The 27,839-nt window shown below is 43.8% G+C and overlaps 1 protein-coding gene across 1 annotated transcript in view; it reads right to left on the reverse strand.

Annotated features, from left to right (window-relative positions):
• dgkza (diacylglycerol kinase, zeta a) overlaps positions 1-27,839 on the reverse strand; it is a 405,283-nt gene that overhangs the window by 171,170 nt on the left and 206,274 nt on the right. Inside the window, exons 4-18 of the mRNA XM_052029707.1 lie at positions 22,905-23,000; positions 21,743-21,820; positions 21,009-21,065; positions 18,138-18,206; positions 17,143-17,214; positions 15,470-15,586; positions 15,299-15,370; positions 13,898-13,993; positions 12,771-12,853; positions 11,669-11,729; positions 8,266-8,379; positions 6,780-6,920; positions 2,134-2,212; positions 1,088-1,143; positions 364-426 (exon numbers count right to left, since the gene is read on the reverse strand). Of these exons, the coding sequence (XP_051885667.1) occupies positions 364-426; positions 1,088-1,143; positions 2,134-2,212; positions 6,780-6,920; positions 8,266-8,379; positions 11,669-11,729; positions 12,771-12,853; positions 13,898-13,993; positions 15,299-15,370; positions 15,470-15,586; positions 17,143-17,214; positions 18,138-18,206; positions 21,009-21,065; positions 21,743-21,820; positions 22,905-23,000 (1,254 nt within the window). The remainder of the gene's footprint in view (positions 1-363; positions 427-1,087; positions 1,144-2,133; positions 2,213-6,779; positions 6,921-8,265; positions 8,380-11,668; positions 11,730-12,770; positions 12,854-13,897; positions 13,994-15,298; positions 15,371-15,469; positions 15,587-17,142; positions 17,215-18,137; positions 18,207-21,008; positions 21,066-21,742; positions 21,821-22,904; positions 23,001-27,839) is intronic.

The following is a 27,839-nucleotide window of genomic DNA, read 5'->3' on the forward strand; positions in this document are numbered from 1 at the left end:
CTGCTAAGGCTAGGTAAGGTATATATCAGTTATGGACCTATTAAATGATAGAACAGGCACAAGGGGATGAATGGCCGACTTCTATCAGAGAATGGTACACTGTGGCTGTGACGTGGGCCCTCAGTTTACTGGGAATGTGACATGGATCCTCATACATTACTGGAGATATGACCAGATCTGTACAGATCACTGAGATGTGACACAGGTTCTAGAAGATCGCTGGGGGTGGACAAAGATCCTTGCAGGTTACACTAATGCAATATACATACTCATAGAGTACTGAAGGGATGAAACAAAATGTTCTAGAATAATGGGGCATGGTTCATAGCCTTGAGTTTTCTGAGCAAAATTCCAGGCACTTACCACCACTTTAATGTGCTTGGCTAAATCTTTGGAACTTCCCGTTAAGAAATCTGAAACTGCCGTCTAGATAACAGAAGAGAGTGACACAGTTACATTGGGTGAGCAGCACTGGAAGAGAAAATGGCAGGTTCCATCAACATAATCAAGAATAAAACTTTGCAGAGCTTATTAACAATATATTTAGAGTGAATTTTCTCTTCCTTCAACCACCTTAGCTGGAGCTCATATAGATTCCTGGGAAAACAACCCCACTCCCAGGTCCAAACTAACACCATTTCAACCACCAAGAGATCCATTAAGTGGTTCAGAATGGTATAACCTCTTTTCTGGCTCCTGCCTTGGCTTCGCTCTCCAGGGACCCAATGCCAATTCTCTGGACCTGATGCCTTGACAAATTTTATGCACACTTCAATCCCATTGAGCACATAGATACTCTTAACGAGGAGGCTACCATTGTGCACCGAACCCTCCATGAATTACATGCAAAAATACTCCCGTCATCCCTTCCCACTTTTCATCCACCTCTGCTGTTCTCCTCCTCCAAATATCTCTCCGCACCCATCTACTGCCTCTGTCAGTGCCGAGCCTTCCCTGGGCATTGCTGCAGGGAAGAGCCACAATGAGAAACACAATGAAATAGTTGGCTTAAATGCTTGGCAGTGCATATCTTACCACTGCAAATTCAACAGCCACGGGCCTAAGTTGAGCTATTCTTGCCACTTACCCCAGCATAGAACATTTTATTCCAAAATCGACTGCTAAATTTCTCTGGTTTGGCCTCTGAAACAGGAAATTAAACATCAGTGACAGCTTACAATAAAAATGAAATGCAAATCACTCAACCCGTCACTCAGCAATGAGCATGTCCATCATTCCCCATTTACCAGCATGTGCATGAGCAATCAGCAATTCTGGCTAAAAATAAATATTGCTCCTTTAAAAACAAAAGCCAGAACCAATTCTGCATTGAAATTGAGGCTGTCTAAATCTTTTACTTTAATCTGACATCTAGTCAACCCCTCCATCATGAGGACTCCCGGGTTCCAATCCTAACAATTGCTACTATTTGATCTAACGAAGGAAAGTTAATGCGATAACTTTGGCATTAAGTGAGCTGTATGCGTACATGCATGTGTCATCCCAAACCCATGGGTGTGAAGATCTCATTCAAACAAGAGCAGAGATCAGGTCTACTCTAGTGATGTTTCCAGAGTTCAATAATGTCAACAGGTTAAAATATTAACACAGGTTGGAAAATATGGCCAACAGAAAACTGACTATTTAAGAACTAAAGGAATAGAGAAAAGGTCTCAAACTAACAACATTAAGCAGCCAAGGCTAGCATTTGTTGCAATAATTGTGCTTGAAAGGCAGCATGTCATCTTGGACCTGTGTGGTCATACAAGGTTCACACTGCTGTAGCTGCAGTTGGGGGAAGACAGAGAAGGAAGTGCCAGGCTGAAGATGTCACGGGAAGAATACAGTCAACAAGTAGCAATGGGGATTCTAAATAAGTGCACTTACTTCATCCTGATCAACCGTTAACTGTTGAGGAGTAACTGCACACAGGTTTCATGCAAGTGGCCTCCACCTCAGGTAGCACACAAGATGGAAGTCACAACACCAGCATGAAATGGTCTCCCTTTTTAATGTGGTTTAGACTAAATCATTTTCCAAGATATTGACTAAGGTTTGGAGCTAGGAACTATTATGGGAACAAATAAAAATCCACCTCTGGGGTTCCAAGGAATGGTTCTCACATCAACATACCTCTGGACTCGTGAAACTCGAGAGTCACATGAGCATCAAAGCCAAGGCTGAAGTAGTTGTTGAAGACATCGAGTGGAAGCTGTGAAGAAAGAGGCAAATGGATCTTCATGAAAAAGCAGAGTGCTACCGTGAATAGAAACCTGTCTAATGGACCAGTCGGAGGGCAATAATGCATGCTGAAAATAACCTTAGGTAGGATTAAAGCAGTATTGATGGCTAGTGTATCAATGTGGTATGCTCCTGGGGTAGGTTAAGTGAATGACAGGATGCAGTAGACACTGTCCTTCTCCAATGAGAATGACGAAACAAAAATAAGATGCCCCACTCTGAAACCTGCTCCGACACCTGGCGACTCGTCCCGGGGCAGAAAACAACTCACAGAACCAACCGGCCATGCAGAGAATAACACACACCCAGCAACAATGTCCTTTACTCATTTTAGATGGTTGAATATAGCTCTCGGCTCCATCCTAGGAGGCAATGTAGAAACTCTGGAAACAGTACCAATAACGTTGAAAGGAGGGTTATGACCATCAGCAAAAGCTGAACAGGATGGCTCTTTTCTCAAGAAAAGAGAAGGCCAAGAGGTTCCCCGTGTGAGGTCTTTAAAATAACAAAGGTACCTGCAGAGAGGAGATCCTTGATCATTAACCAGGACTCAGTGAGAAGAGTTAGTCAAAGGTTTGGACTCCAGTGAAGAGGAAGTGGGTAGTGACAACTACTGTGGGTGGAGAAGCACGACATGCAGACCAAAGGAGTATGAACAAAGGGATCTGTTCACAAGAACAAGCATTTGGAAATGCTCAAAATGTGAAGGTTACTAGGGTAACAGGAAATGAGTCGGGCATATTGTGGGGTGGAGTCAGTGAGCACTTGTGGTACAGCAGAGAACAGGAGCAACAGAGTTTAATTTGGAGGTGCCACATGGGTGACAAGGAGGTAAGAACAGCGGTGACTTCGTTGTACCCTATGTTACTCTGTCATTTGGCCTAACTTTCAACTATATAATATTGTTATTTTCAGCATTCTACAACTGAAGATCAATTTTAATGATTACACAATTGTGATTAAAAAAAAACATTCCTCGAGACATCTCACATAATGTGGATACTTATTTGTGCGAATCACCTTTGGCATCCTTGATGTGATTTTTGAATCCAGATCGCTTGGGATGATATCATCCCCCAACCAGCTCTCCTCTTGGAACATTGCAGAGTAACTTGGCTTGGGAGCTCCCATCACTGGGCACTCCCGGACAATTTTCCTCTTCACAGGGCAGAGTCCAGACCAAGACACCCTACCATCACCACCCCTTCAACAAGTGCCTTGTACCAACCTCCCACATACCCACTCCTGGACAGCAGGACTAACGTATGAAGAGAGATTGAGACGATTGGGTTATATTTGCTGGAGTTTAGAAGAATAGGAGGAGACCTCATTGAAACTTACAAAATCCTAATGGGACCGGACAGACTAGATACCAGAAGTTTGTTCCTGATGATGCAGGAGGTCCAAAAACTAGGAGTCACAGCCCAAGGATACTGGGTAAGTCATTTAGGACTGAAATGAGGAAAGATTTTTTCCACCACAGAGTTGCAAACTCTTGGATTTATCTACCACAGAAGGCAGTTGAGACAAAGCCATGAGATTTATTCAAGGAGTTAAATATAGTTCCAAAGGCTGAAGCGATCAAGGAATACAGGGAGAAAGCAGGAACAGAGTACCAAATTTGGATGATCAGCTGCTGAGAAAGGCCAATTGGCCAGCTCCTGTTTTCTATATTCCCGGCAACTCCCACCCCACCCTACCACCCCCCATCCCATCTCTAGTCCACCCAACCTGCAACCTGCAATCCGTCCCCATTGAAAATGCTGGTTCCAATCACCACCCTTGATACAGGTCCCTGATCCAACCCCTCAGATGCTGCTCCAGATCCATTCCTCATCAGCTACCAAATGACCTGCAGAACTTCACTGCTCACGTCCCTAACAGCCACCCAAACCCCCCCCCCCCCGGCTATAACACAAGCCTACTTGGGTATATGGCTACCGACCCGCACCCACCTCCGAGCCCAGCCTCCACAGGCTCAGAAAATCTGCAATGCCCAGTCACTTACTTAGAAGTTTTATTGCATTTCATTTAGGTTTTACTGCACCCTAACCATAAGGTGCACTGGGCATATATTTGTACCTTCCAAGTGGCTCAGTTTGTGAAAGATGTTTTATAAACACGACATAACAACATAAGAAATAGAAGGAGGAGTAGGCCATCTGGCCCATCGAGCCTGTTCTGCCATTCAATAAGTTCACGGCTGATCTGGCCATGCACTCAGATCACCCAGCTGCCTTTTCCCCATAACTCTGAATTCCCCTGCTATGCAAAAATCTAATATATTTAATGAGGTAGCCTCTACTGGTTCCCTGGGCAGAGAATTCCACAGATTCACCAATCTCTGGGAAAAGCAGTTTCTCCTCATCACCGTCCTAAATCTATTCCCCCGATTCTTGAGGCCATGTCCCTTAGTTCTAGTCTCACCTACCAGTGGAAACAATCTTTCTGCCTCTATGTTATCTATCCCTTTCATAATTTTATATGTTTCTATAAGATCCCCTCTCATTCTTCTGAATTCCAACGAGTCTAGTCCTAGGTGTCTCAGTCTCTCCTCATAGGCTAACCCCCTCATCTCCAGAATCAACTTGGTGAACCTCCTCTGCACCACCTCCAAAGCCAGCATATCTTTCCTCAAGTAAGGAGACCAGAACTGCACACAGTACTCCAGGTGTGACCTCATCTGTACCTTATAACCTCCCTGCTCTTAAATTCAATCCCTCCAGCAATGAAGGCCAACATTCTATTTGCCTTCTTGATCACCTGTTGCACCTGCAAACCAACCGTTTGCGATTCATGCACAAGCACTCCCAAGTCCCTCTGCACAACAGCGTGCTGCAATCTTTCACCATTTAAATAATAATCTGATCTTCTATTTTTCCTTCCAAAGTGGATGACCCTGGATTTACCAACATTGTACTCCATCTGCCAGACCCTTGCCCACTCACTTAACCTATTTATATCTCTCTGCAGACTCTCCGCATCCTCTGCACAAGTTACTTTTCCACTCAATTTAGTGTCATCAGCAAACTTAGATACACTACACTCGGTTCCCTCTTCCAAATCGTTAATGTATATCGTGAACATTTGCAGGCCCAGCACCAACCCCTGCAGTACCCCACTCACTGCTGATCGCCGACCGGAGAAACACCCATTTATCCCAACTCTCTGCCTTCTATTGCTTAACCAATCCTCTATCCGTGCTAATACATTACCCCCAACTCCATGCATCCTTATCTTATGGATAAGTCTTTTATGCGGCACCTTATCGAACATCTTCTGGAAATCCAAGTATACAACATCCACCTGTTCCTCTCTATCCACTGCGCTCATTATATCTTCAAAGAACTCCAGTAAGTTTGTCAAACAGGACCTGTCCTTCCTGAATCCATGCTGTGTCTGTCTGATGGAACTATTTCTGTCCAGTTGTCTCGCTATTTCTTCCTTAATGATAGCTTCAAGCATTTTCCTGACTACAAATGTGAAGCGAACCGGCCTATAGTTACCTGCCTTCTGTTTGCAGCTTTCTTTTAAAAACAGTGGCGTGACATTTACTGTCTTCCAATCTGCCGGGACCTGTCCAGAGAACTTTGGTAAATTATCACAAACGCCTCTACTATAACTTCCACTGTTTCTTTCAGTAGCCTGGGATGTATTCCATCAGGACCAGGGGACTTATCTACCTTTTGGCCCACCAGCTTTCTCAGCACTACCTCTTTAGTGACAGCAATTGTATCAAGGTTCTCACCTCCCATTGCATCCATAAATCTCTCTTTGGCATGTTAGCGTGTCCTCCACCATGAAGACTGACACGCAATAGTCGTTCAAAGCCTCAGCCATTTCCACATTACCAAATATTAATTGAATAATAATTAAAGAACTCCAGTGAGTTTGCCAAACAGGACCTGCCCTTCCTGAATCCATGCTGTGTCTGCCTGATGGAACCACTTCTATCTAGATGCCTTGCTATTTCTTCCTTAATGATAGCTTCAAGCATTTTCCTGACTACAGACGTTAAGCTAAATGGACTATAAGTTTCCTGCCTTTTGCCAACATCCTTTTTTAAACAGTGGCATGACGTTCGCTGTCTTCCAATCCGCTGGGACCTGCCCGGAGTCCCGAGAATTTTGGTAAATTATCACAAATGCCTCTACTATAACTTCCACCATTTCTTTCGGTAACCTGGAATGCATCCCATCAGAACCGGGGGACTTGTCTACCTTTAGGCCCACTAGTTTGCTCATCACTACCTCTTTAGTAACAGTGACACTACCTTCTACAGAGCTGAAAAGAGACCAGCTATTCAGCGTGTTACCTGAGCTTCTACATCAGATGGAACCTGTAGGTTTTCTCTGCTTGAAGAAGGAATGACAGAAGGTCGAGAATTTTAGTGTGGCAAATGGCTGTCGGTGTAGGGTGTTAGCTGGCTGGTGCTCACACACCGAGCATTGTCAGGGTACTATCACTGAGCACACGTGGAATGCATCACTTCTGTGACAGCCCTAAACACTCAACAGCCAAGACCCTCACATACTGACCTTTTCAGCTGCTGTTTCATCGCGCTCATCTGGGACTGCATCTGCGTTTCTTTCCACACACAGATTCCATCGGTCCAGCTGCACAATGTTTCCATCTTCCACGTGGGACAGGATCTTGGAAACTGGCTCATCTGTATATCCCTGGACCCATGACAGAAAGAGATTATGAGGTATAAATGAACGCTTGCCTGTGTAACCTTCAATCCAAGACAGAAATAGATTTTGGTATTAATAAACTCCTCTTGCCCATGTAAACTGGAATCCAGGACGTTAACAGGAGGGGTTAATTATAATTCTTTTGAGATTTTTTTTTTCTTCAGCAATGGTCACCTCTAAAGATAACTCGGAACAAAGAGCTCATGCCAAGCAGACCTCTGAGCTCAGGGAATTGTTGTTATTGGATGGGTATCCAGAACTACTGACCTGGAAACAAGTGCTTGAAACCTACCCTGACAGCTGGAGTTTAAATTGAATAATCTGGAATCAAAAGCTTATATTGGACACCATGAATCTACCAGACTGTCACAAACCCCCACCTTATTCACCAATACCTTTAAGGGAAGGAAGTGTGATATCCTCATGCAGCCTGGCCCATGAGGGACCCCAGACCCACAGCATGTGATTGACTTCTAACTGCCCTCTGAAATGGCCCAGTTTAGGGGAAGTTAGGGGCCGATAATAAACGCTAAACTCGCCAGTGACATCCCCATCCCGTGAAAGAACAGAATAAAACGTTAAGTTTAATAAATTGGTCTGGACTAACTTTACATTGTCATCATTGAGATCTTGTGATAGAATTTCAGCCTGGGCAAAAGCATTAAATGCAATAATATAGCTCTGGGTGTCTGTCAACTATCCTAGCTCATACCTTGTTTGTGTGATATTCTGATGGAATAATTTTAACGAGACTACACATCAAGCAGGCTGTGGACTGGGCAGCCAGAGGAATCTCTACCCCACTGTTCATTCATCATATTAACCAGCAAGAAAACTATTCAGAAGTAAATTCTTTCCCGTCTTTCTTCCTGAGATTCCATCAGCTCTAAATCTATGTGAGACACAAATAGCAGGAAGAAGCTGAGCCACAGAATTCCTTGCCATCCGATCTCTGCAGTTCTTGTGTACATTCTCCTCCCCAGAGTGTAATACCCAGATATCTTGTGGTGTGCCAATATGGAGCCCCTGGCTGGGGGTCTGCAGATAACATCTGACAATGTCATTGGAGCTTTCAGTAACTGACTGAAAGTTATACCTTTAGATGTGAGTGGGTGCAACCACAAATGAATTCAAGAGAGCAACCAGCTCCAGCGGCAACAAGTTGCAGCACGTGCTGAATGGCAGATAGTGGACAAAAGTAAGCAACTCTATTCCATCAAAAACAAAACTGAAGTGAATGTAGGAAATTCCCGTGCAGCAATTAGATATTTCTCAGAATTTGGTTAACTAAAATAGTCATTCGACTTCCATGCTACTTTATCACACTCACCCCGCCCCAGTTTAGGGTCCTGGCAAGATCATTTCCTGTTCCCAGAGGAAGTACAGCAACAGGAGGCGGAGGGTTCAGCTGTAATTGATCCAAAATGGAAAGAATCCAACCCACCTACCAGAAAAGGGAAATTCAAATTAAATAAAGCATCCACCTGGCTATTTACAAAATGCATCTCATCCACACTTGCAGGATCAATGGATTATTTTAACTCTGCCCCAATCAAAGATAACATTGCAATCCCTGTATCTATTTAGTCAAAATTTGCATCATTCATTATAACGTGGTGGTTAATCCATGATAATGCTGGTACAGGCAGTTCCTGGGCAGTGTAAGATTTCCGTTCCCAAGAACTGTCCGTAAGCTGGTTTCCACGGGAGACAGATAGTCTCCCCATCAAAGCTGGAGTCAGGCAGGGTTGTCCACTCTCCCCGTCTTGTTTGTGTGCTGCATAGAACCCTTTGCCGAATCCATCAGGAAGGACGAGAGCATAAGAGGGGTGATATTGCCAGGCAGCGGAGGCACATAAGTCAAAGCCACCCTGAACGTGGACGATGTCGCCGTCTTCTGCCCAGATCCACGGTCAGTTCACAGATTGATCAGCATCTGCGACCAGTTTGAGTTGGGCGTCTGGAGCCACAGTCAACCGCAGGAAGAGCGAGGCCATGCTCTTCGGTAACTGGCCCGACCGATCCAATGTATCCTCACCGTCAGGTCTGACTACCCGAAGGTGCTGGGGATCTAGCTAGGAGGGGCTGAGGTGTGCAACAAGAATTTCCTGGAGCGGATTGGGAAGGTAAAACAAAAATTGGGTTTGTGGAGACGGCATTCTCTGTCAATAATTGGGAAGAACTTGGTCATCAGGTGCGATGTGCTCTCAGGGCTGCTGTACTTGGCGCAGGTGTGGCCTGTTCCTCGCTCCTCCGTCTCGGTAATCACCTGGGACATCTTCCAGTTTATCTAGAGGTCCAAGATAGAGTGAGTCCGAAGGGTCACGCTGCACAAGTCCCCTGAGAATGGGGGCAAAAGTGCAACCAACGCTGCGCTCAGCCTTATCACTACCTTTGTGTGTGGCTGTATGAGTTGGTGTGTGGACCTAAAGTACGTGGGCACAAAGTGTCACTACGTGCTGACGTTCTACTATCCCTCCCTGGTGTTGCAGAAGATGGGCCTGGCCCCTCTACTGTGCAACATCCCAAGTCAGCTGGACGTTGCTGCACTACCTGTCCGTCGTGGAAGAGTTCTTCCAAGTAAACACATTTGACCACATCCATCAGGCAGTGGTCGGTGTGGAAAGTCCTGCAGATACTGTGGGACAGGTGACTCTATAACGAAATAGGAGCAGGAATGGGCCACCAGGCCCCTCAAGCCTGCCCCACCAAAGTGGCCATGGCTAATCTATATTGTCCTTAACCCCTCCTCTATGCCGGTTCCCCATAACCTTCAAATTCTCAATCTTTTAAATACTTATCTACCTCCACCTTAAATATATCAAATGATCCGGCCTCCACCACCCCCAGGGGCAGAGAATTACAGAGGTTCACTACCTTCAGAAGAAATGTTTGCATACCTCAGTTTTAAATGACCGTCCTCTTATTTTGTAGCTATGTCCCCCTGTTCATAACTCTCCTACAAGTGAAAACATCCCAACATCTACCCTGTCAAGCCCCCTGAGGATCTTGTATGTTTGAATAAAGTCAGCCCTCAAGTCTTCTAAACTCCAAGGAATACAGAGCCAAACCTTCCAGAATCTCTTAATAGGACAACTCTTTCATTTCAGGTGTGGCTTCATCAACAACCTGCACAATACTTACCTATTCTTAAACTCCAACCCCTTTGCAATAAAGGCCAACATGCTGTTTGCCTTTTTAACTACTTGTTGTTCCTACCTGCTAACATTTTGTGATTTGTGCACTAAAACAACTCGGTCTCTTGGTACTCATTTGTAGTCTCAATCCATTTAGATAATGATCTGCCTTTTGATTCTTCTTACCGAAGTGCATAACCTCGCACTTTCCCTCTATAAATCCATTTTTCAGGGTTTCACCCAATCACCCAACATATCTATATCTCATTGCAGAATCACAGTGGTTGCTTCACAACATGCCTTTGCACCTATTTTCGTATCATCAGCAAACTTGGAAACGTTACATTACATTTCATTCCTTCCTCCAGGTCATTAATGTAAATGGTAAAAAAAAAATGGAGGGCCAAGAACCAATCCCTGGGATACTCCACTAGGTACGTCCCTCCAGCCTGAAAATGACCCATTTAATCCTACTCTTTGTTTTCGATGTGAAAGCCAGTTTTTAAGTCCATGCTAACACACTTCCTCCAATACCTTGGGCTCTTAATTAACGCAGGAGCCTCTTATGTGGCACCTTGTCAAATGCCTTTTGGAAATCTAAATACACTACATCTACAGGTTCCCCTCTCCCTGTCACATCCTCAAAGGATTGGAGCAATGTGTCAAACGTGATTTACCTTTCATAAAACCACATTGACCAGGTTTGATTACGTTCAGCTTTCCGAAACGATTAGTTATTTTGTCTTTGTTTATTGACTCCAGCATCTAGCCAACAACAGATGTTAAACCAGGTGGCCTATAGTTCCCAGTCTTCTGTCTTCCTCCCTTCTTGAATGGGGAAATCGCACTGGTTGTTTTCCAATCTTCTGGTACCCTCCTGAAACTTTGCAAGTTTTGAAATATTTCAACCAATGGGTCCACTAAGTTTGCAGCCACTTCCTTTAAAACCCTTGGGTGCAGGCTATCGTGTCTCGGCGATTTGTCCACCTCTTCAGCCCAATGGGTGTCAGATGCCCAAGTTGCACTAGGAGCTCAGTGTAGGTATGGATTTATGGAAGGTTGGAGAAACACGGGAGGTGGGAGAGTCGGGTAGCTTTAGCAAGGAATTGCTAGATCCTGGCCCCTAGGCAGTGGTAGTCATGGGAGAGCAGAGCGAGACAAAAGAGATTGGTAGAGGAACAGAAAGCAATGAGTGGTTGCATAATGAGGAAGAAGACATTACTAGTGTCATGGAGGTGGGAATGGGTGCTGATTAGAATGGAGAGGACATGTGGCCAGAAACTGAGCTCAAGATTGATTGGAACACCAAGGATACAGCAAGCTTGAAAGAGAGAAGGGTCTTGGAGTCAGTGACCGGGGAACGGATTACATAGTGGAAATTACAAATGACGACATCAGTCTTCCTAAGGTTTAACCAGAATACACACAAAATAAAAGTGACATTGACACAGCCGCAACATTCACTTAATCATCCTGGAATCAATACCAAATGGAAACTCTGTGAACTGAATCACAGGAATAATGTCATTTTAGATTTTAAGTGACTAATTCACAAAATAAAGAAAGTGAGCGAGTATCTTGAGCAGAAACACTTACAGTGCCATCACCTCCACAGGCCAAAATTCGTAAATTCTGTACCTTTCGGTATAGTTCCAACCTGCAAAGAGCAAAGCAAGAGTTACATAAAAAAAAACCAACACAAACGTTGAAGAAAGCAATAACTCATTAGTCCAGAGAGTAGTGATCACAGATTCACCTCTTGGGTTTAAACACAGTGGAAAACCTCATTGGAGACTGCTGGCACAAACCCCTAGAAGCTGCAACTCGAGCGCCATCTAAAGGAGCTTAGATAAGCACCAGCAGAAAATTCCTCAGCTCTGCTCTACTTATGAATGAGTTGGGTTACATTCATCTTAGTCTTACCAGGTAATTTCAAACATTACAGTCCGATAACCTTTCTCCACCTTTATACATTTGTAACTGGATCAGTATAGCATATTTTATATAACTTACAAACAATGGATCATCCTTTGTTCAACAAAGCTGAACTGAAGACAGATCTCTTTTAGTTTCAGCAATTACATCAGCATTTAGGATCACACAGCCCCATCTACTTCCAGCATCTAATAATTATGCTGGAGTTCTTAGATGATCTTCTCCTAATGTGTTAATACTTGCATACAAAAGTTAACCCAGCACAAGGGAGCCACCTCGCCGATAAATGATGGCACACAGACTGGTGTTGCCCTCCCTCTCCCCCTCTAAAGCAGACCACACTTGTGCAGGCATGACAATTCTGAGAAGAAACCATGTGAATCTCTAACACAGAAGGGAGAAAGGGCTATGGAGGGAGGATGATTGTGTATTGCTCATTCTTTCTATGGATCTGAGTGCCAGTCACCTCGGGCACAGATGTGGCATAAAACAAACTACTTCTAGCCAACATTAAGGGAGAGAATGCCTTGGGGAAAACCTTGAAGAAAAGTTTTACCTAAGAACCTAACTGAAGTGGGCTTTTTCCCCATTTAAAATAATACCTCTGCCCATAGTCAAGCTGCTGTTTTTATGACCAATCCCCATTAGTGCTCATACTTTGCTGGTGAGTAAAACGATTTCCCCTTCACCACCCTCCACCACAAATACTCCCACCTTGCTCCCATTCGAGACCTTGAAACTTGAATGCTTGCCCTGTACTTACGCATCCTTTGGACTTCCCTGACACATGTCAAACACTTGTCTTGGATTCAGATACCACATGAATGATTGGATGATCTTCGCCCCCTGCAAATGAATGGAATAAATGAAATAAATTGTTGGTCAATACTACACGTTTGGTTGTGACCATTAAAACTACAGTATTTGAATAAATTGGAATTTACGCACATATGGATTTGCTTTACCAACTTGAACCTGTTAAGATCTGCTTTGTGGCAGGACAATGCCAAATGCCATAAATGTGAACTATGGAATGCAGTGCTGTAGGGGACAGTGCGGCATCAGGCAGAGCGAGGAACTGGGAGTCCAACAAATTTACTGAAACCCAAGGGTGACCATATAGAGAATGGTAAGGCCCTTCTTGTGACAACATAAGACCTCTAAAGCAAGACTACAATACACAGCTAACTACATGCTTCCCTCGATGACAGTCATTCTATTTCCATTTCAGTTGTGCGGTTAAGACTTCACGAGATTGGGAAGGAACCTAAAGTGGTGGCTGGAGAGCTCAGCCAAGTCAGTGCAAATCTCATTTTCTCTTTTACATTCATTTGTATGCCAGGACTAATCTCTCTCCATTTTACCCTTAGGTGATGGCTCATATGGGATTCTGTTTCAACAACAACTCCCTGCAAATCCCCACCTGTTTCCCAGTGACCACTCTGCCCCGAGAACTTGGAGCCGATTACTGTCAGGGTATTCAACTGCCAGAAGCATAACCCACGTGCAATTTGTGTGTGATAGCAGGAACCGATGCAGATTTTCTTTTCTTTTCTGCCCTTCCTGATTTTACAAGCATAAAGACCAATTGTAGCAGCACAGTGAGTACCTTGAGAGTGTGCAAGCTCTTCTTTCCTATCATCTACAGGTTTTGACGCAGCATTTTCTGAACCCAAATTATATTTACACACAAGATTAGAAAGAAAGGGAAAAAAATAAAAGAGGAAAAAAGGTAGAAACAGTCAAGCAATGGCTCCACAGCTGATTCCAATGGACACTGCTATAAAGTTGCACAGGACATTTTTATCTGGGAATATCCACTGTATTCCTTCCTTTGCTTCTGTGACCAATACCGCGTGAACTGCTCTGTCTGACCAAGGAAGCACGCACCTGATTTCCCCCACTCTTGGGATTGACAAACACCAACAACGGCTTCATCAGCGAGGATGGGATGGGCTTGATGATAAAGGGCCTCCATCTTCCTTCCTATTTCCAAAGGGGAAAAGAATTAGTTCCAGAGCAGTGATGTACACCCGCGGTAATTATCACTCTGCACTATCTGTTCCAGGTACAGCCAAGAATATAAAAACACATTTAGCTGACAAGCTGCATTATTGAAGATTTTGAACAAGTGCATACAAGTTGTGTGTTGCTGCAGACCTCGGTGGCTATGCTTGTTAACAGAGGTATCCCACAGGGACAACAGATTACATCCTAATACAAGAATGCTCCACACTTCACATGGGGAAGTGGAAACTGAATAGGTACAAAGTGGGGGAGGAAAAAAGTTACTGAAGGCAAGACTGAGGAGAGTTTAACATCTTGAGGCAATGAGAATGACAATGCGACGTTTTTGTGAAAGAACTAAAGAATAAGTAACGGCCTCCCAGACGTCGGGGAAAGACTTGAGCATTATAGTCCGTGACATGACTTAAACATTCTCAACAATTTTGCTGTCAATTAAGTATTTCTGCTTGAGATATAGTCACATTGGTTGAACGGTAGGAGGCACAACAGCTCAAAAACATAAGCAGATCAAATGTTTTAGTCATGTGCTTTTAGAGATCAAACTTGGCCAAGAAACCATGGAGAACCTGCCTACTCTTCATGGAGGCAGTGCTGTGCTACCCTTGAAAGAGCAGACAGCCTTGGTTTAACTTCTAATTCCAGGGGTGGGATCTCCAACAGTGTTACATCCTAAAGGAGGAAGGAGAGAAAGAGCTGGAGAAGCTTGGGGTGGGCGGAGAAGGTGGGGGCAATTTCGAATTCTTTGAGAAATCTTTATATGGTCACCAATGATGGGGAGGCAATAAACACAGTTGGGATCAGCCTTGTTCTCGTTATCCACCCAGTCCCCCCTCTGCTTTCCCCTCTCAGGGCACGTACCACCAGACTTAAGGACAGCTTTTACCCCACTGTGATAAGACTATTGAACGGTTCCCTTATACAATGAGATGGACTATGACCTCACCATCTACCTTGTTGTGACCTCGCACCTTATTGCACTGCACTTTCTCTGCAGCTGTGACACTTTACTCTGTACTGTTATTGTTCTTACCTGTACTACCTCAATGCACTCTGTACTAACTCAATGTATCTGCACTGTGTAATGAATTGACCTGTACGATCGGTATGCAAGACAAGTTTTTCACTGTACCTCGGTACACGTGACAATAATAAACCAATACCAATCCTACTGACAATTTAAATATTCCCACTCCATGACCAAATCTTTATTGCAGTGATGTGCTGAGCAGTAATTTGAAACAAAAAAAAAACGTTGCTGCTTACCTCAGCTCCCTTCTTACTAGACTTCCTTTTGAATGAAGTCCGTTTTTTCTTTTTACTTGATTTCAGTGAATTCTGGGGGTTGGAGGAGAAGGAAAGAGCAATAACATCGAAGTCACTGGCAAGCAGAGATCAAGCTGGAAGAACTGAGACCTTTCAAGAAGTCCTCCTCACCTGAGCCCGCCTGACCCGAATGATCCAAGTTGGTGGAACGATGACAGCAGCGTGGGCACCCAGCGTGCAGGGCTCCTCGATCTGCTGCAGCATGAAGCACGTCACCTTGTTGTGATACTGCAGGAAAGGCGAGAGCAAACACTTTGAGTAAAAAGCAAAGTACTCATTTTACTCCTTCCCCTTCCATCTTTATATCATCTGTTGCAGCGTCATAACATTCAATGGTACAAAGATGGGATGGGAAACATTGAGACCGATGACCTGAGCTTTATCAATAACCTCCACCAAGATGCCGTCAAACTTGTCAGCATAGATCTATGCACTGCTACAGTTCCCAAAGATGATTCGCTTTCTATTTCATGCATTTGTTTTCAATATATCTCAACTAAAGGCTGATGTACGATTTCCCTAATCTTATTTTATAAGAAAATTGAATGATGGAGATACATGGTACAGGAAGTTGGTGAGGAGCCCAACAAAAGCATTCAGCTAAAATATAATTTAACTTTCTAAATGGGTTAAGTAAGCAAGTCAGAAGAGAGTGGATCTGCAAAGCACTAACGGAGCATAGACCAAATGCTATTTTCATTCCATTCGTCACTTAATCACTCCTCTCCTTCGATCTATCAGATGCTTTTTGTTCATTATCTGCCATGGCCAACATCCTGACGGTACGTTATTAAAATCTGCTCATCTCAAAAATCTCTCACCCTGATAGAGATCATCGACCTGAAACATCAGCTACATTTTTCATCTACAGGAGCTGCCTGATCTGTTGAGTGTCCCCATGTTTTATGCTTTCAAAATTAGATTTGGTATTTCACTTTAACTGCATCAGACTCAAGATAAAATTAGTTCTCCCATGGGGTAGATCTTGCTCTGACAATTCCCCATATCTGTCAGCAGAAAAGTCTGTAGCTGAGCTATTCCAGAATTTGGTCTGAAGTACAGTCTTCTGTTCGGCAGGACACCAGCAGCGTGCAACCCTCGGGAAACCCAATGTGGCAGTGCCAACCTCCACTGATTTCCTACTTTACAGGCTGAGAAATCTATCATCCGCTGGGCCTACAGTAGCTTAAATCTAGTGCAAGCACAACAACATATTAAGATGAAATTGGTTTCTGGGACAACAGTGAGTAGAGCTTTTAAATTAACTTAATTAAATCAAATAAAATGTTTTAATTGCTTGTCAGTGTGTGCTTTTTGGCTTAATTTAAATACAATAAATAATCTTCCAACATTATTTTTATTTATTTTAAGAGCATCCCATTGATTTTGAATCTTTGTGTACATCAAAGCCATTCATATTCGTTAAACAACAATGAATGATAGAGAAATGGAGGGCTTTGTGGGAGGGAAGAGTTAGATAGGTATTAGAACAGGATAAAATGTCGGCACAACATCGTGGGCTGAAGGGCCTGTACTGTGCTGTAATGTTCTAAAACAGGGATAGCTTTGATGGCCAGTAACCTGGGGACAGGGCTTCACCAGCTGTCAAAGGCATTCTGTCAGTGCGTCCAGCCAATTACATGGCAGTGCGCCTCACCGGGGTGTTGAGAGCCAGTGGAAGACGATGCACAGAATCACCATGGAAGTAGCAGCATGGCACAGGGCCTGGTGGCCAGTGACCTTGGGCCTGCAGAAGATTTGCCCCAATAGAAATTTAAACTTACTGCTTGTTTACACCAGGAACAGCTGATAGCTACAATCTCTTTACTGTGAAAGGTAAACTTCTGCTGGAAACCCTGCACAGGAAAAAAAAGAAAAGGGTGCCGATGAGCAAGTGATTTACAAAGTTGACATACTCGGTCGAACATGTCTTTAGGCGATGGCCCAACAACACAGCAGAGATGATCCATTAACTGAGAGGCAATCCACTGTACAATGGTATAGTGTCTTCCGGCGAAGGTTAAACCCGCCAGACCCCAGAGTATTTAGAACCTCTCACAGATGGAGATAAACGTCACTTGTTGTTTTAGACACAGGTTTTGGGGGTAGAATGGAAAAATAACAGACTAAAAGGAATTAATTTAAGTTCCTCTTCAAGTTTGCAAAATATTTTTCTCCTCAAGTATACTGATGTAACAAGTGTTTCTTTTGAGGGCAATGGATTACATAACTTTCGACAGGAGGCTATTTGGAGGCTCTAACATATTACAGGATTCAAAGATCCTTTGAGATTCATGACTAGACTCTGCAAAAAGCTCTGATGGATGGTAATAAATATATGATTCAACTGCTTGGTGGAGTAGTAATCCAGGACTTTGTGCTCATAGCCCAAACAAAAACTTCAGCAGAAACAGGCATCCAAGCATCAGCAAGCATTGAGCAGCCTTTTTCAACATTTCACATCAACGTCACTGCCTCCTCCTCAGTTCTCAAAGCAAAGCTGACACCCTCCTCCTGTGAAATCAGCTTTGTGACTGCCTTGATGCACCCCACCTTCAATTTTAGCAAACGCTTCTGGTTTCCTTCAATTTCTGGATAAGCTGGACAATAAACAAGCGATAATTTTCACTCAGGCCTTCTGAAACTTGCATCCCTGAGAGGGGCACAAGAGGTGTTAGGATTAAACATGTACATGACCAGCTTGAAGATTCGCACTGCCTTTCCCTTTCCTCACGACAACAACATGATTTCATTCCACACCACTCTGGACCCCTCGCACCTTGCCACACTGCTTGCACTTCCCTTCCTGTCGCCTCCGATGAACCCAATGGTGCCGGACAAACGTGGGCTGCAAGGGCAAAAGGGAAACAAGGAAACAACAGGTCAGTGTTACATTTCACAAAGTATCTCAGCGATAACCTCATGCTTTCATTCACATTCTGGCCCTCGTGCTTCATGTTGAAAGAATCCCCTAGGAATAGAATTGGCTCACTCTGTGTCCTTGTGCAACCACCCCCTCTCATTTCAGGAGTATCCTACTGTGATTTAAGTGTTATTATACCTGTCTACAATTTTATAATCATAATTCCAATCAGTCAGTCCAGCGTAACAAAACTGACACATTCTAAGTTCTCCTCCAACAATAAGGGACTAGAAATTCATTCAAACAGCTCCTAAAATATTTCTCTGTCCTGTTGAAAAATGGCATAGTCTGAAGTATACTAATTTGGCACAAGTTGCTGGCCGCCTTAATACCTGTTGCAAACTTTGTTTCCTCAGTTTTTCAGCAGGATTTTTTTATTCACATCAGCACATTTTTTGGTGTATAACTCTCCAAAATGACTTGCATCACTAGAACAATGTATAACGGTAATCTGCGCTGAGATTTCTATCCTCATTAGTCTAGTAAACTCTTCTTGTTTACTCACAGAATAAGCAGGTTTTAATGAATGCCATTGCCCCTGAGACTGTCCTATTTAAAGGGACAACACTTAAACTACTTTTTACATCCCTCTAAGATCAATGACCTCCTACAACTTCACAAACAACACAAGTGTGCCGTAAAGCTTTGCCTATGCCATTCTTTAGCCACACTCGGCTTCCTAGCCTCAAGTTTATTCCAGACTGCTACTGGAGAGCTCTGCCATACCTCATAGTTTGCTGCTCACTGCTGCATGAAGGAGGTCACCCAAAGACTCAAACTCAAGAAGCAGGGACCTCATCTAGTTTTCCATAGGGTGCTTACCTGTACTGCAGACTTCTCCAGAGTGCTGACATTCACAGACTGCAATCATGGCCTCACAACGACATCCCTGGCAGCCTCCTGCCAAAAAATGCCTGGCTCTAGCTCTCAAGGGCCTCCACGGCCCCTCACAGAAAGAGCACACTTCCTGTCCAGGTCGCCCTAACTCTCTGGGAGAATTCGCCCCCATCCCCCGCTCCCAATCATTCTGAGATTCGTTCTTTCAGTAGTAACACAACTGCAGTTGGAGGTGTGTCACTTTTCTTGTAAATATGTCCCTTTAACAATAGGTTCTAAAGACTGCAACCTCTGTACTGCACACTGATCACTGTGAAACTTGCAGCACATCAGAAAATCCTGTGCTGGAACTGAGAATGTCAGTTTCAATGTGGTATTCTAAAGAGTAACTCAACAATATTGTTGGGTGAACGCCTTACTGGAAGTTCTTGCACTTTGTGACCTATGCTGCTGTTTTAACACCAAAAAGAGCAATTTCTCGGCTTAGTCCACCTCCAGAGATAAAATGTCAACATAAAAGTGAATTCTACCCTTATAAGCAATTTCTATATTTAGAAGGTATACAATGTGACTTCTTCATCAGTGCATGGGTACCAGGTTTGTATATGGACTTTATGTACAGAGGTCCTACGTTTCCAGAACGGTAATGTCTCGTGTGGACACACACCAACTCAGTATTCTTGTTAATAATAAACATTACATGTATGAACTCAACAAATCATTTCTTGAACAGAAGACCAATAAATGAAAACTGCCTTTCCCATTATGAGAAAGCCCATGAAAAATTGGTTGGGGAAATTTGTTTTGCTGGGGAAGTGCACACTGATTCATTATTAGCATTCTTCAAGTAACAGAGGTACTGGGTGACCTCTTCCATTAAAATACTTGCTCCCAATATGAGTTGGTTCTGATTACGATGGACACTTCAAGAACCAGAAGTTGCTCATCTCTAAAGATGAACACGCCAAGGATTTGTAGGTCACTTTGTGTATTTGACTGCAACTAGAAACAATGATTGAACTATCAATGGATGTGTTATTTTGACATCAGAGAGTGGTTTTAGCAGTAGAGGGAAGAGGGAATACTCATACATGACACTCTACCTTTTAATTCAAAATCTAATGCACTTAATAAAACTAATACAATTAGTTGGCAAGCAAAACACCATCTTCTCCAAATTTCCTTACCACTACCTTCCACTTCCATCCCCACCCACAGCACCACCCTGGTCCCCTCCTAACGCCTGCATCGCAGCAACACATCAGGGACATTCCTTCAGTATCACTGGATCAAAATATTGAAATTCTTTACCCAGGAGTATCTTCATCACCACTTTCTCAGCAGCAGCTCGAAATAGATAACAATCGTGTCCTTGCTACGTCACAAGATTGAATAAGAAAAAAACAAAGAATCCTCACGCAGTCACTTGGTTCCTTCATATCACTAAAAAAAGGGGTGGTTGATATTCGTTGCATCCTTGCAAGGGTGAGCTCAAAACAATCTAACAACTGCCAAATATATTACAGGGTGAAGAGACAGCATTGGCAATGCAAACACCGGCACTTCTGACAATTAATGCTAATTTTCCAATGGGATGAAATAACTCACAGCTTACTTTGTAATTATCTCCAAATGCCTATTTTTTTAAAAAATGCATGGAGATGTAGGTTAGGTATTGTTCAAAGCAATTATAGATATTTATTTTCAACAGCTAAGCTAAAGGGTAGTCAGAAATATTAACCAATGGGTCTGGAACCTTGGATGTTCCTTGTGCTATAAATCCCTCCAGATGTGAAGATGCTGCAGCAAGAATTGTGGCTAATTCCAGCAGAATGTCTATCATATTAAACAACAACCAGTTTTTTTTCTTGTTATTATTAATTCACTCACCTCTCGAACATTTCGTGATCCAGACTCCCGGAATGTTGGTTTACATCTAAAATTTATCTGTGGATTTAAAAAAAAGCATAAACTAGCACTGGCCAATTTTTGTTTTAGCAAGAGCAAAACAGCTAGGAAGGTAAGAGATCAGTGATCCATTTTAAAAAAGGTTCTAATAATTGCACCGAAATGAATATAAAGTTAATAGTGAGAAAATTGAACAATGGCTGGGAAAGACATTTGGAAACAGCACAGAATAATTAAGAGACTCTTTCCTGCTTACTTGGCATTTTGAAGGTGGTGGCCAAATGTATAATTTTCTCCAGGTGAAATCTGACTTCTAGATTGGTGTTAAGTAATAACTTTAAAGGGAATACACAGACTTTAATGTTCTTTTTTTCTGAGGATGGTGTAGAACAGAAGTGAATGGAAAGAGAATTCTATTGAAAGGGAATCGAATGGAAAAAGCTGGATCCACCTAGAAAAATAGTCAAGGGAAGGAGACAAAGTTTGGCCCATCCTAAGAACATGACAGTGCATTGAAAGAGGGAAAGCTATTTGGAAGGATCTGTCAGGAGTTAACGGCAATCCTATCCAAAGCACAAATGAAGGGAAAAGTAGTGTAGTTATTTCTTGTGTATTAAAAAGTAGATCATGTACAGAATACTTATATACCCAAATCCATTGAGATAAGGTGAAGTAAATGTCCTTTAACTCCACAGATAGAGATCTAAGATACTTGCTTTCTCTAGATGTTCAATGCAGGCTGTGTGAACCACTATCTTGCAAGCAGCACATTTCTTCCGTGACACCGACCTCTGCTGCAAAGTGAAGTAAAAAGAATGATTGGCTACGAGGTCAGCTTTTGAATACCTTTCCCTCCCCTTCCTAAACTACTTAGCTGCACTTCAACTATACAAGTACAGGAACCAAGAACTGATCATTCTTTTGAGTTTTTACCAATAACTGCTGAGCAGTAGGGAGGGAGAATAGGCTGAGCTGACAATATTTTTCTTCTGTTTGGGGAAATCATTTTGCCTCCTTTCATTCAGTAATGCCAATATTGACACTCAGCATCCAAAGATCAGGGGTCTAAACCCACCAGCTTTCAATCGATTAATCTGTGATCAGCTATTGCGATGAAATGTCCTGTGTGCCTTTATCTACACAAAATTCTTGCTTTTAAACTAAAACTACAAAATAACTCTTTTTATTCGTAACAGTCCACTAAAAGATCATAGCTGCGCACAAAATGCAGTTCAAAAAAAGGGTATTGTGCCTGGAACCTCTTTATTAACCAAAATCTTTCTTCCAGGGTGACTATTTCTTTTAAATTGAAGAATACTTAGCAGGGAAGCATCACACCTCTGCTGAGAGCCCAATGTTCAGATTGCATCTTCAGCACCCTACCAGGATCAAAAACATCTGTATCTGCTTCACAGCCACATAAAGACATTCTAATCTTTCTTTTAGTGTGTGGTATTAAAAGGGATCATCATTCCAGTAGAATCGTACAGCTCAGTGGAGCTTGTTTATCAAAATCCCTGAGTTTGACTTTTCAATTGAACTTCATTTTGAAAAGAAAAATGAAAAGAAAAAGGATAAAAATGATTTATTTTGCTGGGTTATCTATGTCACAACCAGTTTCACCATATTAATCTTCCACAGCTCCAAACAATAAAGATATTTGTACTGGTCACCAGAGGGCAGTGTTCTCCAATATAAAAGTCTATCTCAGTCTTCACGGACTGAAAATTGCCAACAACTTTAAATCAGTTTAAATTTGATCATAAAGATCAAACACTCCCGGTGCTTCACTAGATCAGATGGAGAGTTTATGGAGTCGCTTGCATGCAGACTAATCTTCACACTATAAACCAAGACTAAACAGCCAGCAATACTCACCAGCAATTTTGCCACACAGTTTTGTTCCCCGGCATAACAGAAGTCTCCGGATACATTGGTCTCAAACCAGATATGTTCGCCATACAGTGCATTCTCCTAAAACATAACATGACAGCAAATCAATTAGCCAATGACCAAGAAAGAGGTACCAAAAATATCTGTGTCCTTTGTAAAGTCTGATCATAGAATTCTTAAGGCACAGAAGGAGTCTGTTTGCTCCATCAAGTCCATGCTAGTTCTCGGTTGAGCAATCCAGTCTGTCCCATTCTCCCAGTCTTTCTCCTGTGCCCTACAAATCATTCTCTTCTGAGTGCTTATGTAATTCCTTTTTGACTGTACTGATTGATTCTGTTTCCATCACTCTTCCAGACAGTGAATTCAGGTAACATGCTCTCTGCAAGAAAAATGTTTCCTTCACATTTCCCCTTGTCCTTAGCCCACTACTTTAAATCTGCTCTTGGACTTTGACCCCTCCACTAACGGAAACAGCATCTCTTTCTCTTATCGATACCATGCATCTTACCTATCTCCATCAAATCTCTTTAACTTCTTTGCTCCAAGAACAAATCAAGCTTCTCCAGTACAACCTTATAGCTGAAGTTCCTCATCCCTGGAACTATTCTGGAAAACTTTTCTACATGTTCTCTAAACTTCACAGATCTCATCACGTCAGGAGGTCTCCCCTCCACAACCCCCAACCCCACACTGTGCGCTTCTCTCTCTTACCCAAGATCCATAAGCAGGACTGCCCTGGCTGGCCCATGCTCTTGTCCCTTGGACTCCATCCTGTCTCCCCTTGTCCAGTCCCTTCCCACTTACATCCGGGACACCTCTCATGTCATCCACCATTGTGATAAATTCCAATTCTCTGGCCCGACCGGCTCATCTTTACCAATCCTCGGGTACCTACCTCACTGACCATACAGTACATACAATAAACCCTCTTCTTTTTAGGCAGCCCTTTGGGTTTGGGGACAACTTACTTCCACTTTAGAGGTTCTGAGGTAGCCAATGAGGCCGCTGTGGAATGCAGACTCTTCTAAAGATGAGGTAGGGGGTGCCCGATGGGCCAGGTATGTGGGTAGTTTGTAAGGTGCTATGTTCCTTACATAGGGCACCTGTGCACTCCAGATGCATGGCCTTGAGGCTCTCAATACCATCCCAACTGCTGTTTCTCCAGTCTAAGCTCCGCTAGAGTCTTAGAGTCATACATCACAGAAACAGGTGCTTTGGCCCACCACATCTACATTGACCTTTTGACTCATCTACCCATTCGCCTACATTAGAACCATATCCTTCCGTGCCTTGCCTACTTAAGCATCTGTCTAAATGCCTCTTAAACATATTAACTGCATTTAATTCCGTCATTTCTTCTGGCAGCGAGTTCCAGATATCAACCACTCTCTTTCTCCTCAAATCCCCTTTAAAAATCCTTCTTCTCACCTTAAACCTACACCCTCGTTTTTGATACCCCTACCACAGGAAAAAGACTCTATCTACCCTATCTATGCTTCTTATAATCTTCTACCAGTCACTCATCAGCCTCTTTCGTTCCAGGGAAAACAAGCCCAGCCTATCCAATCTCTCCCTATAGATGTAGTCTTCCAATCCAGGCAACACCCTGGTGAATCTCCTCTGCATTCTCTCCAGTGCAATCGCATCCTTCTTTATAGCGTGGTGACCAGAACAGTACACAATATTCCAAGTGTGGCTAAGCCACAGATTCCCAGGGGTCAGTGGGGATGTTGCAAACCTTCAAAGAGGCTCAGAAGAAACCTTTTCTCTGTTGACCTGGTAACCTCTTCCCATTACAGAGCTTGGAATAGCGAGTCCGAATCAGGAGTCGGATGTCATAGAACACAATGTAGAACAGTATAGCACAGGGAAGAGCCCTATGACCCACCCTGTCTGTGCTGACCATGATGCCAATTTTAACTCATTTCATGGTCAAGGTCATGCACGTGGTCTGTATCCCTTCATTCCTTACCTGTTCACGTGCCTATCTAAATGTCTCTTAAACGTTGCTACTGTATCTGGTTCCACCAATTCCCCTGGCAGTACGTTCCAGGCACCCACCACAAACAATGCAGCCTGCTCAACTGAGTGTAACTGGGACCTCAACACGGGGGATGTTGGCCTTGGAGAGGTCACTGACATCAGACCGCTCATCCTTCCAGTGAACTTGGAGGATTTTGCACGCCACCAGTGGTGGTACTTTTCCAGTGCCCTGGCATGCCCGCTGCATGTAGCCCAGGTCTCAGAAGCATATAGGAGGGCAGGGATCACTGCTGCCCAATACACCGCAACATTTGTGTCAGGTCTGAGATCCTCAAACATCCTGTTCCTCAATCGGCCAAAGACCGTGCTGGCATTCTGAAGGCAGTGGTGCATTTCATGCTGAAAGATAGTCCCGAGATATGGGAGGTGGTTCATAGTTTCCAGAGCCTAGCCATGAAACTTTAATGTCGGATGGCATGGTGGTACAACAGAGACAGGTGGGTAGAGGACCTTTGTCTTGCAGGTGTTCGGTGTAAGAACCATCCTCTCATATGCTGCAGTGCAAACGTCGACAATGGCTTCATGCTAGGCTGACGGGCATGTGCAAATGCAAACTGCAGCTCAGCTATTGAGGATTGTATAATCTTGGTTCTGGAGTGTAGTTGCCATAGGTGGGACAGCTTTCCATTAGTTCTGAAGGTTAACTCTACTCCTTGTTGGAAGTGAGATGCAACACTGTAGCAAGAAAGATTGAGGAACCCATTGGGACAACGTGACAGCCTCAACTTCACTGAGAATGGTTCCGCAATAGACCCACTGGTTGTTATCACAGCATGCTGTCCTGGAGCAAGTGTTGAGTAAGAGACAAATTTCTGTGGGCAGCTGTATTTGTGGAGGGTATTCTACAGTCCCTTGCAATAGATGGAGTCAAAGGCTTTAGGGATGCCAGATGTAGTAGCTGGTATTGCTCCCTGCATTTTTCTTAAAGTTGTCACGTGGCGAAGATTGTGTCCACTTGTGCCTCTGGATGAACAGAATCCACAGTATTTTAAGCAGCAGCCCTTCAGCCACTAGGAGGAGGTAGTCATGGAGGGCCCTGGTGATGATTTTCCTTGCAGTCATCAGCAAGGCGATTCCTCTGTCGTTACCACAGTCGGACCCGTCTCTTCTGTGAACGTGATCATGACTACAGCATTGTGTGAGATCTCCCGGAATGTTCTCCTTTTCCAAAACATGGGCGATGAGGCTGTGGATTGGTGAATGAAGTTCTTCACTGCTAAGTTTTAGGATATTCATTGGGGATACTGTCTGCTCCTGAGGTCTTGATATTTTGGAGTTGGCATGTGGCAATAGCCTAGGTAAGCTGCTGTGGGTGGAATCAAGTGTGCTCACGTCAAGGAGAGAGTCGCCATTGAGGCAGTCTTCAAAGTGTTCCTTCCAGTAAGTGCTGACTCCCTCTGTGTACCTCTTGAGTTCACCCCTATTCTTGGCTTTTAGTGGGTGGCACTTGAGTACTGGGGCTTTTACAGCACTGAAACACCCACACACTTCATGGCTGTCAGCAAGTTGGTGAGCCTCCTGTGCTCCCTCTGTCCTTTAAGTCCCAAGCTTTCTGCTCAACCTCTACCTTCCAGAGATTCCAATCCAGGAACACCTTACATTTGTGACTAATGAGCTTCTCGATCTCCTGAACATTCCCATCACACCAGACTTGGTTCTTCTCGGTAGAAAAGCCGACAGTATTTTCGCAGGTGCCAGTTACGGTGGACTTCGGGTTAGCTCGTAAGCTGTGAACACTCCACATGCTGTAGCCTGGGAGTTGACAGCTTGTCTGTGAAGCGTCGTTTGGGATGCTTCACAGACAAGCTGTCAGCTTGGTAGACTCCTCGGGAGCTTCAGTATCGATCTTCTTATGACAAAGTTTCCGTTGGTGGTGACTTTCAAGGCCAGGTTGATGGAGAAGATTGAGCAGATTGAGCAGATCAGGCAGTGGTCAGATCAGCAGTCATTGGCTCCCGTCATGGTGCAGGCGACATGGACACCTGTGCAGCCCTTTGATCACTCAATGATAAGATCTAGCAGGTGCCAGTGCTTGGACCAGGTGTTGCCAGGAGATCTCGTCCTTACCTCTCCGAGGAAGAAGGGTGTTCCCTAAGGTAAGGCCCTTCTCCAAGAATTTTGTTGAGAGAAATACCTAGTTGGCCATCCCAACTTCTTCCTTGCTGATCGCACCTTGCCAGGGAATCATGTCCCTTCCTACTCAGCGTTGGTGTCAAGCAGGAAGATCAGTTTATATCCCTTTGGGTTGCGGACCAGCATTTTTCAAGGTTGAAGTCCACCTTGGTCTTGTTTGAAGCTTCCAGGTTCAGTGTGAATGCACCAATGACTATAGCATGTTGGTTCCACATTAGAGTGAGCCAAGGGTCATGAGGTGTTCAGGAATTTCGCAGGGTGAGTCAGTGAGATGCCAGTGTTACAGACTCGGTGAATGTCCCTTTAAGATTGTGTGTGTGTGTGTGTGTGTGTGCGCGCGCGCGCTTACGTCAACAGAACATAAAGGACGTAATGACGTTGTTGGAGAAGTCAGTCGAGGTCAGAAGAGGGAGAGAGAGAGAGAGAGAAAAGGGAGAGAGACACCAGCCTGCTAGTTTCTCTATCGATGGATGAGAAACAATAACTGTGTCTGTTACTGCAATCCACGAATGAAAATTGGGAGTAATCCGGTGGAGTTCACTTTGTTGTTGACCTGTAGAAGGAAACAGGTATTTGTGTGGACGGCCACGATTCGGATGCTTTTCGGGGTGAGGAAGTCACTACCGAGTAAACACTGAAGTGTCGTTTGGGTTCCATCGTGGAACATTTGGATTTCGTAATTACTCTCTATGTTCTCTCTACATCTACGTCTTATCTTCAGACAACGGTGGTTGTTGAAGAAGC

This window comes from Pristis pectinata, chromosome 14 (genome assembly GCF_009764475.1).
Source record: "Pristis pectinata isolate sPriPec2 chromosome 14, sPriPec2.1.pri, whole genome shotgun sequence".
Classification (NCBI taxonomy): domain Eukaryota; kingdom Metazoa; phylum Chordata; class Chondrichthyes; order Rhinopristiformes; family Pristidae; genus Pristis; species Pristis pectinata.